The 17182-nt window shown below is 39.9% G+C and overlaps 1 protein-coding gene across 2 annotated transcripts; it reads left to right on the forward strand.

Moving 5' to 3' along the window:
* Nucleotides 1-9014: 9014 nt before the first annotated feature.
* Nucleotides 9015-17182, forward strand: LOC124268973. 2 transcript variants are annotated; one of them, XM_046703998.1, is made up of 3 exons: nt 9015-9067; nt 14531-16337; nt 16583-17182. In XM_046703998.1, exons 2-3 carry the CDS (start codon nt 14543-14545, stop codon nt 17074-17076), a joined length of 2289 nt encoding a protein of 762 aa, XP_046559954.1. In that variant the 5' UTR covers nt 9015-9067; nt 14531-14542; the 3' UTR covers nt 17077-17182. The 2 variants fall into 2 exon arrangements, with proteins under 2 accessions (XP_046559954.1, XP_046559953.1); XM_046703997.1 differs by lacking the exon at nt 9015-9067 and adding an exon at nt 10326-10383.

Genomic DNA, 17182 nt, shown 5'->3' on the forward strand with positions numbered 1-17182 from the left:
CCTTATTTTTATAAATGACCTTATCACTTCTCTCAGAGAAGCCAGTTGTGGTATTTGTGTATACGGTATGCATGTTCCTGCAGTCTTGCTTGCTGACGATACCACGCTTATTAGTGCATCACCTAAAGGTTTACAATCATCATTAGACATCGTGTCGTCATATGCCTCCAAATGGCGTTTGACCTACAACCCAGCTAAAAGTACTATAGTTGTCTTCAGCAAACGAAAATCCACTTGTTCTAACTTCCAGTACCGCCTTGGTGATACGCCTATCTCCCAGTCTGAATCAACTACCTATGGAGGTGTTCTCCTAACTGATAATCTCTCAACAAAAACAAGAATCGTTAGGTATTGCCAGAAAGCAAGACAAAACATAAATTCCCTAAGATCTGTGGGACTTCATCACTCTCAACTCCACCCATTCACATGCGTCAAAATCTGGCTGAGAATGATACTTACAACAAGTCTCTATGGCTGTGAAATATTACCTAACATTAGAGGTCAACAAGCCGATGCACTTGAAGTTACACAACGATATTTTGCTCGTATTGTGCAGGGGCTCGATAAAAGATCACCAACAGACTCTACTATTGCAAATCTGGGATTGTGGACACTCATTGGTTACATCGACAAATGTAAACTCATTTTTCTTGGACGTCTATGCAAAATCTCTTGTAATAATTTTGCCAAAAACATATTTTGTGCAGCAATAACCACATCTACAAAATCCCCTTCAATCTGTGATGATCTACTATCAGTACTCTACAAATATAATTTACATGTACACATAGATAAATATATTAAAGAAGGTGTATTCCCTCCAAAGTACGAATGGCGAAAAATTGTAAATACATCTGTACATAGCTATGAAGAACACAGATGGGTTATGCAAACCTCAATTAATACAAACATGACGCTTTATGCACGGGTCCATTCCAAGTTAAACTATCATATCCTCTGGCAATTGGCATACTTGCATCCCAATTATAAATCTGCCCTCCAAATATGTATTAAAATCTCATCACGTGGCAAAATATCTAAAGAATGTAACCTATGCAACAAATATACTTATGATTATGATTTTCATATACTCCTACACTGTGAACAACTTCACACTGAGAGAAACGATTTTTTTGTGTTTATGATTGACAATCTTGATGTGGAGACCTATGTTGCCTTTGAATCACAGGATGAACTCGACATGCTCTCTTTCTATTTGGAGGTGAAACTGTTTTTAATGATACTGTTGATCAAGGGACATGGGAAACAATCATTTTACGATTTTCTTTATACATTTACCGAATAAGACGACATCTCCTACAATGTTACACTGATTGATCTCTGCAGATTTATAATGATATATGTCCACTGTTTCTTGTATAAATTAATTGTATACACTTATACATGTATGTTCTTATGTAAATTGTAGCTTTAGGTATTCATCTTGATTAATATAATTGTATATACATCTATATCAATTTTGTAACTTTGCCTGTTTGTTGTATCTACATGTATATAATATGTTTGATCTTCGGATGATCGTCTGGAGGAAATAAAGACTCGCTCCGGCCTGACATAATATTTTTATCTACTGCTAGCTTATTGGACGGTGAAATATATTTAGTCCTACCTAGCCTGAAGTGCCAGTAGATCTTCGAATGGAAGTAGGTAGAGCGTTACTACGTTTCTGTCGTAAGCGAGACATTACAAAGAAAGCCTGGGCACTGATGAGTCTTTCATATAAGTTTAGTGGGAGCAGAGACCATATACTAGTAATAGATTATATGGTCTCTGGTGGAAGAGTCGCCGCATGCCTACCCAATCTGTGTCCAACTTTGGTGATAGACCAGGGAGGGATTAGGCTATAGTCTGTATGAAACTTTCTTCAGCTAACATAAGTAGTGCTTGCTACTACTTGTCTTATGGCAACATTTATAAACGTAATCCGACTTGATAGACACACGTCATCTACCAAGGTACAACAAACAAATGGCTGGAGAATGTCCGGCCTGGCTGATGTGCTTGAGTGACTTTAAACAATGACCAGTGATTGTAACCAGTGATAATTACATGTGGCTTGAGATACCTGTAATGAGGAAGTGACCTGTATTGGTGTAAAGTGTAGTGTCAACAGATTTACGTTTTCTGTCTTTTATTAAGTTCTCAAAAGTAGACATGGTCACACTGAAATGCGTCATTATAACAATGCAAGAAGAGTACAGACGCATTTTTCGCATTAATTCATGATTTACGGTATTTGCTTACTGTTTTTGTTTGTATTGTTTGCTGTTCAACGCGGCACTCAGCAGTAAACAAGCTATATGACGGCGGTCTGTAAATACACGAATCTGGACCAGACAGTTCAGTGATCAACAGCATGAGCATCAAACTACGCAACTGGGATACGATGACATGTGTCAACCAAGTCTGCGAGCCTGACCACAGGTTGCTGAAGACCAATTTTAACCCGGATCTTCACGGGTCTTTTAAATACTGATGTAAAATAAGTAGTATTCCTGTTCACCAGCAGTGAATGGGTACCCGGTGAGATAAGAAGGTCATATGACTGTTAACGTTGTAGCGTCTCACAGGCAGCTTGGGAAACAGGGAAAAAATAATCCAAGATTTATGCATAATTTGTCCTGATCATCTTTGAGATGGATATTAGACGTTCTACAATATGTATTATATGTACAGATATGTGAAAAACGCTACAGTGTATTTTGATATTAAGAATGGAAAGACCACCTGTGCGAACAATGTATGTCAATGTACAAATGTTTATGTTTGTTTTTCTCTCTCAAGCAACAAGGTGTAATTGTCGAAGTGGTTTGTGTGTGAAGAGATATTGAAAACAAAACATATTTAACATTCAGTAAGCATATCAACTTTAAAATGACTCCATGTCTTCATATCCTTAAGCCAAAAACAGTATTTCATGACTCACCTCATGAATAAGCGATCAGGGTGAGAATCCATCACCAGACACTGACTATAACTAGCCCTTCTACGATGTACTGATGTGTGATGATATAGTATCAATGACGGGTATTGCTTTTTCATGAGTTCTCTTGTCTTATTATGATCACGTGACTTGGGTGAGCTTGTCAACATCTGATCCCCCCTGATCCGGCTGTATCCTGCAAAAGCAGGTCCGTCTCCCACCCTATAAGATATATCTTGATCCATGAGAGTGCTGATCCAGTCATGCCGCGTCTGGTCTCAAGTTTTGTGAATAGTATGACATGATCTTTTGTGTCAGACGAGAAATCTAGGAGCACAAGCAGTATTATCTGTTGACAATCCATTGTTCTCATTCAGGTGTTGAATGAGCTGCTGAGATACAATCCTCTTAAGAGTTTTCGAGATGCAGCTTAGATTGGAAACAGGCCTATAATGTTCTAGAATACTCCTATCCATGTTAGGCTTTTTCAGCAGTGGTGTGACTGCGGCTTTCTTGATTCCAGAGAGGTGTTCACAATATCCAAGAGTGGTTTTACGGTACTGTCCATGATTGACCTCAGCAGCCAAGTTTAAATGGCATTAAGAGAAGCGGATTTGTCTCAGACTTCTGAATCACCTCCTTGAGATGATTGGAGCTAATGGCCGTGAAAAAGGCCGTGGGTTATGTGGTTAACGAGATATTATAGTCAACACAAAACATTGGGGTATGATATTTATTTAAAAATTGCAGAAAAGGAAAGACAATCTGTCATTTGGTACCTCTTGGATAATGGTATATCCTCAGTTAATATCATATAAAATATGTTCAGTATAGTATTGGATGACATCCCGTCATAATCAACATTCAAAGATTTGGATTGCTTGATTTATATTTAGACGGGGGCTGTTTGTTAAGGACACCCCCATTTTCATCTTTCAAAAAACATTTTTCCAGATTTTCAAGCTGGCACTATTCTCAATGTATTGAGAGCTGACACTTGTGTGACCATTCATTATTTAGTTTGAACCCTTGGCATTATGTATGAATAAGTGAAAATAGTAGATTAAGTGAATAAGCTAAGTACTTATGTTTACGTCATCTGAAATGGGGGAGGGTAGTGTCTCCAAAACAATGTCTTTCAGTAAACATGAAGGGAGGGGTGTCACTTTAAGAAGCGATTGTAGTTTCAAATTGCTTGTTTATGCACTTTAATATATAAGTTTGATTCTAGCGAGCTTCTACCTATCTCAAACACACTCAATGTTTCTTGCATATTTTGTTTCCTGAAGTTTGTGATGCATTTATTGCAGATCTTGTGAGGGTTTTTTGTGGATATCAAGATAAACGTCAAACAAATTGGGGATAGTGAGGCTGGAACATAGCAAACCAATTTGCTTGAGGTTGACAGATAATTTGTAGAAAAATAAAGCATAAAAACAGCTGCATTTGTATCACTTTCTAGGTGGGGCTTTGAACTTTTTGAACGCCCCCGTAACACCGATATGTTTGAAAAATTTATGAAAATACAAAACGAATACTTGCTCTGTGTGTAATTTCATTGAAACCAAATGAAATACATTGAAAATATAAGCTGTTCACAAATACTCAATCAAAGTACAATTGTGTGGGGATTGAAAAAAGTCTTTTGGATATGATATATCTTGGCCAACTATTGGATCCACCTACCAAGTTCAGGTGCATGGCAGGAAGTATACATGAGTTTACTGGATTGAGAGGACCCACGCGCAGTATCTCGAAGATGTCATAACTGTATGACAGGACAATGAGGCTTGGATGATAATATAAACATAAAGACAATGAAATAATCGTTCACATTTGTATGATAATTAGCTGGATATAAAGTTCACGGGCGGAAACGTAAAGTGTCCGAACCTAAATGCCACAGACAATGCTCTCTGAATGGAATAAGCAGTGAATATGCAAGGTTTTTAACTAAGCAAATGTATACTTTGAAGGACATTTAGAAGTGATGAAAATGTTTAAAATGTTTTAGATATCAACTTCTTTATTTCATAAACACGTCTTCAGATTAAGTAAGAATTAACTCCGAAACGCCAAGTTTAACAAAATGAAAACTTAAATTACAACAATTGTATACTAGATGTCCCATCATATGTATGCAATTTTTAAAGGGTGTATATCTTCACGTTTTGAAAACATTGCAGGTGATATATCACTAGATAGAATTGAACTACACAAATAGAAGCGACAAAACCCTTTCCACATTCATGAGAAATCTCTTTTGTACAACTGTGACTATATCATGAGCAGAAAACAAACAACAGTGAGCGATAGTGCTTCAATGCATCAGTTCTTGACTTGTACAGGTAAACATACAAGAAACAAGGGCTGACACATCTTCAATCATCAAATACATGTAGTTTCCCGTTGAGAGGCTCAAGGACTGCACTGAAATCAGAAGAAGTAAAATCGATCACACGCATGCCGGAGATGGACTCGCGTTTTTCAATGATTCCCTTAAACTGACTGACTGACTGAGTTTGGTTTTACGCCGCTTTTAGCAATATTCCAGCAACATCACGGCGGGGGACACCAGAAATGGGCTTCACACGATTCCCTTAAATATGTCCCGTATGTGCAGCATGTGGTCGAGAGTGTAGACACGTTTTGGTATCTGTATCCGGAGAATGTGCTGGGATTTCGGATTTTCTCGTTCATTTCTCTCGTCAAGCTTCAAGATGTCCTTGTATCCTTCTGTATAAAACATCCTGACTGATGCTTTGTTGTAAACATCCTCCTTGTTTGTGGCAAGAAACCCTCTTGTGTTGCACAGACCATCCTTCTTGGCTGACACATAGGCGTGATCTTCCAAATAGTGAGAACATGAGGGCGATGTCTTTACAAGCGCATGTTCTGAAAGACATCTGTAATTCAAAATGTAATACTTTACTAACATAATACTGTCAAGAGCGTGTTTGTACTTGATGAAGTAAGCGTAGCACAGATTAACTACATGCTGTCACCTGCACCTGCTTAATGGATTTACCCATCCATGATCAATGGGACATCAACAGTTTACTGCAAATTCATGTTGGTTTTGATTGTAAATAGTTTGCTTGACAAAATGTAAATTTGCCTTCAGTTAGACTGGTTGGCCTGTTTGACATTTTGTTACACTGACTGATAAACCTTTTTTCATAGTATCACTTTTATACAAAATTGGAAGATTTGCTTTTATAATAGGCATAATTGTACAGTTATTAGGATTGTAGGTACAAATAAATGGAAGAATGTCCATCTCTGTATTTGTTTCTTTTGTTTAAGTATCTCTCTTGGGACTTTTACTTCTTTATGAACAACATTTTCAACTACCTAAGAAGATATGTCTTACATATCTATTACATGTTACCTATTGTCACTAACGTCATACGCATGATGACGACATAGCTACTACCGTTATGCGTCGCCTATGACGACACTTACTTTCATTGTACACATGAAGAACCGTTAACCGGCGAAAGATCTTGTGCAGATAAAGTCTTTTTTAGATAAACTTTTATGTATAGATGTATAGATAGTTCACCTATAGATAGGCTTATATATTTAGTGTGATAATTTCATCATCAGTGTTCAATCTGATCCATGTAGAACTAGTTTCTAGCCCAGCTTCAATAAGTAGCAAACTGCATCGAGGTCCTGGGTTACAGTGTATAACAATACTATTTTAACTTAAAAACTCATTCGTTTATGTTTCGCCTGTACTCCAATATACCTTTACCTTTACTCCAATATACTAAGCTTGGCATGTTTTTTTTCTATCATATGAATACAAGAACATTCTGATGGGCTGTGCTCATTACATGCCATGGGGGTGCCTCTACTCAGATAATTAATCCCTGATTAATCCCTGTAGTTAATTTGGGATGTAGTTCAAATGGGATGTAGTTCTTATGGGAGTAGTCAGATTTAATGGTTTGGTTGAATGTGCGACATTATACTCCAATGGCGTTGGACATTGATCCAATATCTGGTTTGTCTTTTCCACACTCTGTTATTTCCGTCTCACAGAGTGCATTGGTTCTAAACAAATAAAAATGGGAAATCTTTCGATTTTTGTCCTGAAACAAATTTAGGTAGGACTGGTGGCTCTGTATTGATCTACTTGTTACTATTTGTACTCAGCTATATCTAATATTTGTCTGGGGAGTATATAAGTATATGACCCATCCGCTTCATCTGACCTTTGTATTGAAAAGTAGTTAATTTAGGAAATCAAACCAAAAGTTTCTGTCTTGCGTCTGAATTGTGTAAAGGTAAGTAACTCTGGCACACATATCAGGTATCAGGGGGTGGTGGGGTAAGTGAGTGGTTAAAGTGTTCTCTCGTCAGACTGAAGGCCCAAGTTCGAATCACTCACTCACTGCTTATGTTACAACGGTTTGTATACATGGAAGTTTATGAAGTGTTTATAGCCCAAGATTAGGATAAATCTGAGATGTTCTTATGCAACCCAAATTGTCCATGAGACGGAGCTCACAGTTTGCTCTGATATGCCAGACTGTATCTTTATTGGTAAATACTCATGGTTCATGAGTTTGGACTGAATGTTCATGTGTTGTTTTTCGATATATCATTGATCATAGTTCAAATTCAAATTCATATTTGAAGGACATGTGAATAAATTAAAAAAAGAAGCATCCGGGGATTTTCGCTTTTAGTATTAAAACACCCAGTCACGTGTGATTTGATAACGTAGTACCTCGTGCATCTACACAATTGGACATCTACGCACTCGGACAAATACTTACATCATTAAACATGCAGCGAGTGATTTAACCACTCGGGACGTTGAAACGGTCACCCGTCACGCCGAAACCTGTGTTCGTTTTCTGCATGGACGTTATGATTTACGCTGCTTTTAGCATTAAGACATCCAGCCACGTGTGACTTGTGGGACACTAAGGAAATATGATTTAGATTCAGTTTATTCGGTAATTCTGGCCTTAAGGCCTACATTACAATTGTTGATGCTACAAAATACTATGCAAGTCACGTGAACTTATGGTTACATTCATGGTTATATTTATGGCTACGCACAGTGAAAACATGTTTGAGATAAATTGCTACAGACTTAACGGTCTGTAAATAATCGAGTCTGGACCAAGATAATCCAGTGATCAACACCATGAGCAGCGATCTACCCAATTGGGAACCGATGACATGTGTCAACCAAGTCAGCGAGCCTGACCACCCGATCCCGTTAGTCGCCTCTTACGACAAGCATGGGTTACTAAAGGCTCATTCTAACCCGGATCTTCACGGGTAAGCATCGAAATAGCTAATTTGGCGAGGTTTCTAGAACTACGTATGTCTCTCCATCCAATCATTAAACAGTAGGGAATGATATCAGTAAAACTTAAGCACGTTAAAGACATTGGCAGTATTTGACAAAACCAGAATGTTCACAATGAAATTACAGACAACATTTGCAGGTACCAGTTGTACAGATGTGAACGTATATTACCCATGCCAATGTTATTTTCCATATAAAATGTCGCCAATAGGGCATAGAATCCAACAATTCTGAAGATGGGTCCACATATAGAAATGCACTATTTCATGCAGTGAGTGACCTAACCACTGCTCTCATTGGCTCAGAAACACCATCCAATGAAACCTGTCTCTGAAAGCGTAGGTTCGAATCCCGGATGGGACTCATCCTAACAAAAGTGCTAAATTAATGAATTAATGAAAAAGTGTAATTTAACATATGGTGGCAGATTTGTGCGTGATGCTGCTATTTTTGGAATGTATCTATTTACAGAGTTAAAGATTGGTTTGAAATGTTGCAGAAATACGTTATCGCACTATGAAATTGTGTTCTTTTCAATCATGTTTACTGAATGTAAATGTTAAGCCTATCGCACAGCTTTGTGTACATTCAGACACAGCAATTATGGTTCATGAACGGTGAAAATAGAAACAAAATATACCACCTTCATGAAGGTTGTCCTGAGTGATTCCTTATCTTTTGAAGTTGTTACTACTTCCACGGTTAATGTCAAGGTCAAGAAGCCCGAAAGTAGGACAAAGGACCGGACTTCACGGTTACCTGTGTTGCGCCTTAGGAAAACTACCACAGTAAGTGCGCAGTATTATTTTAACAAACGCCATAAATTCATAAAATATCGTCACAATTATGAGAGGGACACACTAAAACAGTGTGTACGTGAGGAATGATGCACGTGCTGCATGTTGCCTGGGACATGTTTTTCATCTGAATGTATACCTTTTTTGGTATTTTGAACTTACAAAATTGGAATTTCAATTGAAAAAAAATATTTTCGAATTATAAACCGAAAGGCTTGCTTTTTGTTGGAAAGTTTAACGCAATCATTTGAGGTACTTATACCCTGGCATTTCGTTAACTAGTTCAAGTCCGACAACCGGCCTGACTAGAAAAAGCACCTTCATTTACTGTGGAAATGCTTGGTTTATCAAATTCAGTATGCAAATGATGCGATCGATTAGTTGTCGGGAAATGGATGCAGGTTAGGGCTGGGACGGGTCCAATTTTTCTACCCGGGTACCCCACCCCCTATTACCCTACCCTACCCGGATACCCGTTATATGAATTCCTGACATCAAATTTGAAAGAAAGGGCAATAGATTTTTCAGCTCGGAGACTAAAAGTTCAGTTTTTCAATATCTTAACCATGTATTATATTCAAATGAAGTGATTGTAATTATGTCTAAATCTTCAAAGACAATACAACTTTTAGATCATGAAAGAATAACATATTACATTGTTTAATCTATTAGTTACATGATCAAAACGGGTCCGGGTATTGAGACGGGTACCCGGGTCCAACTCATTACCCACCCGTCCCGGGTATCCGGGTTACCCGTCCCAGCCCTAGTCCAGGTGTAAAACTGTTGAAGAATTGAAATCAGTATTGCTGATAATGTTTTATAAATGCCTGTGTTGAACATTTTGAAAAGGTTTTCTATTGTACATTAAAATTGATACTGTGTTGCCGTGGTGCTGATGCCTCGCATCAAACTTTTCTTAAGCCGTGGAAGCCGCGTTGGCTGAGCGGGTTAGGCGGCTGACTTTGTGTGCTGGCGATTAGATGCCTGACTCTGAGGGTGGAAGTTCGAATCCCGGATGGGACTCAACCCAAAAAGTACTAGAATCTGTACTTTACTAAGAAAGTGTAATGCCAAATATAACATATGTTAAACTTTTCATATGTTTATAATGTACGAGGATCCCGTTGCTGCTTCGTTACAACCACGGCCTAGGTGCGAACCACTCCATGAATGGGGCCAATGTGTTCTCCACCAGTGATCTAGCTACGGCTTGACATGGTATCTTTATCTACTGTTAGCTGATTGGACGGTGAAATATATTTAGTCCGACCTAGCCTGAAGTGCCATTAGGTCTTTGAATGGAGGTAAGTAGAGTGTTTCTGCGTTTCTTTCGTTAGCGAGACATTACAAAGAAAGATTGGGCACTGGTGAGTCTTTCATATAAGTTTAGTGGGAGCGTCTCCGCAGGTCTACCCAATCTGTGTCCAACTTGGGTTATAGACCAGGGAGGTATTAGCCTATAGTCTGTATGAAACTTTCTTCGGCTAGCATAAATAGTGTATATATGTATATGTATATATGTATATGCTTACATGGGGGCCTTTGAATACTGTTTTTGCTTGTTTTGTTTGTTTTTCAACGCCTCATTCAGCAATATTCAAGCTACATGGTATATGGTGGCGGTCCGTAAAACTCGAGTCTGGACTAGACAATCCAGTGATCAACAGCATGAACATCGATCTAAGGGATTTGGGATACGATGACATGTGCCTGACCACCCGATCCCGTTAGTCGCCTTTTACGACAAGCATGGGTTGCCGAAGATCAATTCTGATCCGGACCTTCGCGGGTCTTTAAATACTGATGTAAAATAAGTAATATTCCTGTTCACCAGCAGTGAATGGGTACCCGGTGAGATAAGATGGTCATATGACTGTTAACATGCAAATGCCTCACAGGCAGCCTGGGAAACCGGGGCAAAATATGTAAGCTTTATGCATAATTTGTCCTAGCGCCACTGACCATCTTTGAGGTGGATATTAGGCACTCTACAGTATGTATTATAATTATGTCCAGATACGTGAAGAAATGCCACAGCGTATAAGTTTTAGATTTTGAGAATGGTAAGACCAACTGAGTGAACAATGTATGTCAATGTACCAATGTTACTCTCTCAAGCAACAGTGTGAAAGCAACATATGGGAAAAAATGGGCTTTATACCGGGTCTTCGAACGTGACGAGACGAGCGAACGCTTTAACCACTAGGCTACCCCACCGCCCAAACATAATTAAACATTCAGTAAGCGTATAAACTTTAAAATAGGACTTTATTTCTTATAAATGATCAGGATAAGAATTCCTCACCAGATACTGACTAGCAGTAGCCCTTCTACGGTCTACTGATGTTTACCCGTAAAGGTCCGGGTTAGAATGAACCTTCAGTAACCCACCAGACTCGATTATTACAGACCGCCGACATATAGCTGGAATATTGCTGAGTGTGGCGTAAACTTAAACTTACTCACTCACTCTACTGATGTTTGGTGATTGTGGGTCAATTACGGACAGTAACCTCCGTACCTCACTGGCGGGTAGTCACGCCTCTCGACTCTGAGATATGTGGATATATCCGGAACTCCTCACAACAGCCGAAAGTCAAAGCAAAAGCTACATGCTTTTGTCATCGTTTACATCCTGCTCTTTTCTGAGGCTGAACTCAATATTCACAGAGAGCGTTCTACAATATACCAGTACACGTATCATGGTTTACAGTGACGTAACCATAATGTTGTGTGATCAACGGGGCCAAAACATTGCCCCAAATGGACAATTCCCACAAATCATTGTTTTTGTTATTTGTAAGAATTTGCAAGAGGACGTTTGGTGGGGGCCCCGAATATCTCTTTTTCAGAAGTTTCCATCATTTAGCACTAAATAATAGAGGATGTTAGACGGGAATATGGAATATTGTCTGACAGTAGATAGAGTTGGTGGTACCAGGCGTGACCACGTACATGGGATCACATCAGGGTTTGTGACTTTGACCACTGAGGATGTTTGGAACTGGACCATGGGGATACCGCTTGTAACTGTTTAAAAAAATGAAAAAAACACCACATGAAAGTGAATGATTTCTACCATAGGTTTTAATCTACACTCACTCGGCTACACAACTAGGAGATGGACACTACATATATATAACTTTTTTGAGTCTGCAATTGGGAAGAAACAACCAGGGTGACACTACTTGGGATGAAACAACCAACATTTTCGACTAATGCCTTCATTCATCATGCAAACTTATTTGTAAAGTATAATTATTTGTAAAGTGTCAAATTCTTAGAGTTAGTATTTCTCTCCTTGGACCAGTTTATTATTCAAATCTTACCATAATAGGTCTTACATCTCGGATTAACGTTATTTTAAGTTAGCACGTGTTCGCGAGTTTGTAGATTTATCACGTATCTGAGTTAAATATGAAACGGAACGCATGTGTTCGCGAGTTTGATATGGAGATTTATCATGTGTCCGAGTTAAATATCATATCAAGTTAGATATTTAACTCGGACACATGATAAATCTCCATATCAAACTCGCGGACACATGGTGGCGAATATATCTCCTATCTCGACGAGCACCCTCACTAAATGCTTTTAATCTGGACTGAAAGAATGAGACAATCAAAATGGCGGCCGTATCACTTTCTTACTTATTTGCGAACTTAATTTTTTTGGGGTTCATACCATTGCATTCAGCACCAAAAACAAATTGGTCTAGTACCGTGAAACTAAATAAAGGATTTATACAAATTAAGCAAAACGGTAGCTGAAACGGTGATCTTTGTACGCATCTGAACAGTCACGTGACCTCGTGCAGAAACTGTACATTCAAACGTTTGAAATCCACGCTGTCATTCATTGTTAAACTGTTTATCTTTCAAGAACTCTTTAGTAACACAAAAAACGTAAGCATTTGCAACTCTATTAAAATGAAACTTTTATCAACTTGGGTGCAAGAAATGTTAAGCGTGTACTTATAGTGATAGCTTAATTGTTCCGCGTGGGCCACGTGTCCGTGAAAAAATCCACGTTTTCTTTTCAAAGCTATGAAACTGAATTGCACATTCGATTTATCGATCACAACAAAGAAGATGACGAATCGATTCCGTCAGGTATCAGAAACTGATATTGATGAGGTGATTCCCCTTAATGAAACTAGAAACACTACCAAGAAAACCCTGACTGATTCTGTTGTTCTTTTTAGACAGAAAGATCTTATTTTAGGCATGAGTTATGTTTGCACTGTATTAGCGACTATAGTCACAACCATATGCACATATATTACTGCTGATAGAACATTTGGTTTCTTCAGATTGAAACGCAAAGGTAAACCCAGAAAACTAAACTGTGAAGTCAACAAATGAATTGTTAACAAAATGTATTAAACAAAGGACAATGGGTCAAAGAAATGGTAGCACTAAGCATGAGTAACAATCACTATTATAACTGTCAGTGCACTTACATATGTCCTATCCGTGAAAATCCGAGTTAGAATTGATCTTCAGCAATCCATGCTTGTCGTATGAGGCGACTAACGGGATCGGGTGGTCAGGCTCGCTGACTTATATGTCAAATTACATCGTATCCCACTTGCGTAGATCGATGCTCATGATGTTGATAACTGAATTGTCTGGCTCAGACCTATTTACAGACTGCCATCATAGAGCTGGAATATTGTCACGACAGAGGTATCACTTGAACAGTGTTGGTAGTTGACAGGAAGTAGTGTTTTCAGAAAGGTAATCCGTCAGCATTGGACCAATATACCAGACGCACGTCAGGTTGTAAAAAATGTAGAATCGCCCTTTTGGAGTTCAGGTTAAAGTACCGCACAAATTGTAGAAACGTCTCGAAAGATCAGTTCTGTTCCACGTTTGAAAATAAATAAGGTTGCATAAATATAAATCTAATTTACTGTGGCATCTGCTATCAACACGTAAGTCCCAAAACTCTCAAAGTAAATTTCAAACTTAGCAGGATTTTAAGCGTAGAATTTTTGTGATTTTAAATATGGCTAAATTTGACTATAATCGCCGGCTGCTGAAGGGATGATGTAAATCCAACTAGGGTCCATGTAGGTAGCAAAGGTACTGTAAGTCCCCATGGTCCTTAGTATGGTGATCAACCTTCAGTTGCTGGTGATCAATAGCCCGTTCTTATATTGTACTCTTGTCTCTCGTGATATATTTTTATGATGGCGTACTAGTTTTAAATTAAGAGCTGTGATATTCTAGTAGTTTTACTGTCCTTCGATGACAGGTTTTTACGTAATACATTTATTGATTTGAATATTGATATAAACTGTTCTCGTCACGATATGGCTGCAATATTGCCGATGTGACGTTAAGTTTTAACTCACTCACTCACTCACACTCTGCTATCAACAACGAAATCCCCACGTCTATTCACCATACATCTTGTGTTTTGATCATCTTTCCTGCGTTTTTTCAGACAGATTGCACCATGCGTCTCCTTTCCATCCTCTTGTTAGTGACATGCAGTCACGTGATGAGTTGGGACCCTGACGCGGGTTTGATTGGTTCATACACAAAAAGACCTGGATCAAAGGTCATTGCCTCATCCAATCAGAAAGATGCGGATTTGGTAATAGATAACAAAGATAGCACCCACTGGACTTCAGAAGGCTGTTTACCAACGCAATACATTTCTCATGCAGACTTGAATGTATTGTTAAACGCCTGCCAGAAAGGTCATTGCTCCAGCTCATCGGGTGTTTCAGGGATAGCTACCGCTACCGATGCAAACTGGGGTACAGAATTTAAAGCTAACGTTGTAAATGGCAAAGCTGAGCTTCATATCAAACTTGATAATGATGCTCCTCTTCGGTTCGTCACTTTGAAGGGGAGTTTTGGTGGCCAGGCGACCTTGACCGTTGATCATGGCAATAACCATAAGACAGTGAAGGTCATGGACACAAAGGACGACTATCATAAAGAGACACTGCCTCTGAATAATGCCACTGCGTCGGGAATTTCAATAACTTCAAGCAAGGCTTTCTCCATTCAAGAAATAGGTGCTCTTGGTATTTTAGGATGTGTGGATCGTTTGATAGTAGACCTTGGCACAGTGGAGACTCTTGGATCTATAAGAGTTCGATCCTGGCCTGGAACAGAAACATATTATTCAAGACTGTTGACATCACTTGACATGAAGACTTGGCATAAAATTACCGATATCAATCCCAAAATTATTAACGCACAGTTGTTCAAGATAAGTCCTCCTGTTCAGGCTAGGTATGTTGCTGTTGAACACGACATCCACACTGAAGATTGGGTTAAATCCTTTGTCTGGGAGCTTGATGCCTTTGGAGCTGACGGCAACTGGGGGCCTGCACCTCCACCTAAGCCCAATACCAAATCTTTGCACCAGATGTTTGGTGTGAATGGCATCTGGGGATGGGGATCTAGAGGTCCTAGTGTGAATCTAAAGCCGGGTCAAGGAGCTTACCTGTACGATCAGGTGGCCTCTCACGCCAGGAACTACCACCAGCTTGGGTGGGATGTGAAGGAACCCGGCAACAGGGCTGGGTATGATCAAATGGCTCAGGGACATGGAACCAACGCCCAACCTTGGGTTAACTGGGATACGGAATACGACATTTGGGTGAAGGCTAATCTGTCTGTTGATGCCTCCATTCAATTCAAGGCTGATAAGTACCCTCCAAATGTATGGAAAAACCCAAAACAAGACGCGTATCAGTTCGGCAAAGATTTTGCTGCTCACTTCGGACCTACGAAAGGCAATGGTCTTGTCGCAGCAGCAGAAGTGGGAAATGAGCCTTGGGATTATCTCCACGATTTCTACGCTACAATTCTTGAAGGAATGGCTAAAGGTCTCAAAGATGGAGACCCAGGAATCATGGCTTTACCTGCTGCGTTTCAGGCGCATGACAAAACTGCCGAAAACCCTCCATGGCATGCGAACTACATCGGAACAAGGGTGACGGAGGCAATCGCTCCCTACATTGATGTCCTGAATGAACATGTGTACAGCTTTGTAACGCTGCCAAATGGTACACGTATTTTGTCTCATCCCGAACATCCCCTGAGTGAGTTCAACAGCATGAAGAATATGATCAGATGGCGAGACGTGAACATGCCCAACACCCCTGTGTGGATCACCGAGTACGGCTGGGACTGCCCTGGAGCTGGAGAAACCTGTACCTACTCCGAGTGTGTGTCTGAGCGGGCGGCGTCAGTGTACGGCATCCGGGCTCTCCTGATCATGGCCAGGCTAGGTACATTCTTATGTCTCTATGAAACCTGTTATAATATGATACCCCACATTAAAGTAGTAAGTTTAGTTTTCCGTCGCTTTTAGCAATATTCCAGCAATATCACGGCGGGAGACACCAGAAGTGGGCTTCACACATTGTACTCATGTAGGGAATCGAACCCAGGTCTTCGGCGTGACGAGCGGACTCTTTAGCCACTTCACTACCCCACGCCCCATATTATTACTGACGATGTCCTCTTTTTCCAGGTATTGAGAGGGCGACATGGTTTTTCTACGCCAACCTGGATAAGGCGGAATGCAGTCCTTCAGCCCAGCACATCTTCTGTCGTAGCGGACTGACAGGATCCAAGGAGGTCAGCTTTGCCAAGAAGAAGGTCTTTGACATCCACAAGTACTTCCTTGACTACGTGGGCAACACACATTTCCTGCAGGTCGTCAAGGAGGACAGTGATGCCTATGTCTATCTCCTTGGGGACATGAAACATGGGTCTGTGTCTCACATGGTAACCCACGTGGTAGCTTGGCGACCCATCAGTGGTGACGACACTTCATCTCAGTCTGTTTCCGTGAACCTACGAGCTCAGCCCAAGTCGGCCAAATACATCACCCCTGATGGTCTGACCACGGCCCCAACACCATCGTCCAGCGGTGGACGCTGGGTGGTCAGTCTCAAGTCTGAACCTATTATAGTGGAGGTCAACAGCTTTGCTGTGGCTGGGGGAGTCAGTCCTGTTGGGTAAACTTACAAACAATTAAATAATTGATACCGCGAATTGAATGTTTCAGGAAAATGTCATCATTTGATGTTGTGTAGCAAGATAATTTAATAAAACCATCACAATTAAA

This window comes from Haliotis rubra, unplaced genomic scaffold, assembly GCF_003918875.1.
Source record: "Haliotis rubra isolate DU_JTF1 unplaced genomic scaffold, ASM391887v1 Scf141, whole genome shotgun sequence".
NCBI lineage: Eukaryota > Metazoa > Mollusca > Gastropoda > Lepetellida > Haliotidae > Haliotis > Haliotis rubra.

Bases quoted from the DNA above. Each gene is read 5' to 3' on its own strand.
- LOC124268973 (XM_046703997.1), top strand. The intron at 16,338-16,582 runs GTACATTCTTAT...CTCTTTTTCCAG, and splicing joins CCTGATCATGGCCAGGCTAG to GTATTGAGAGGGCGACATGG.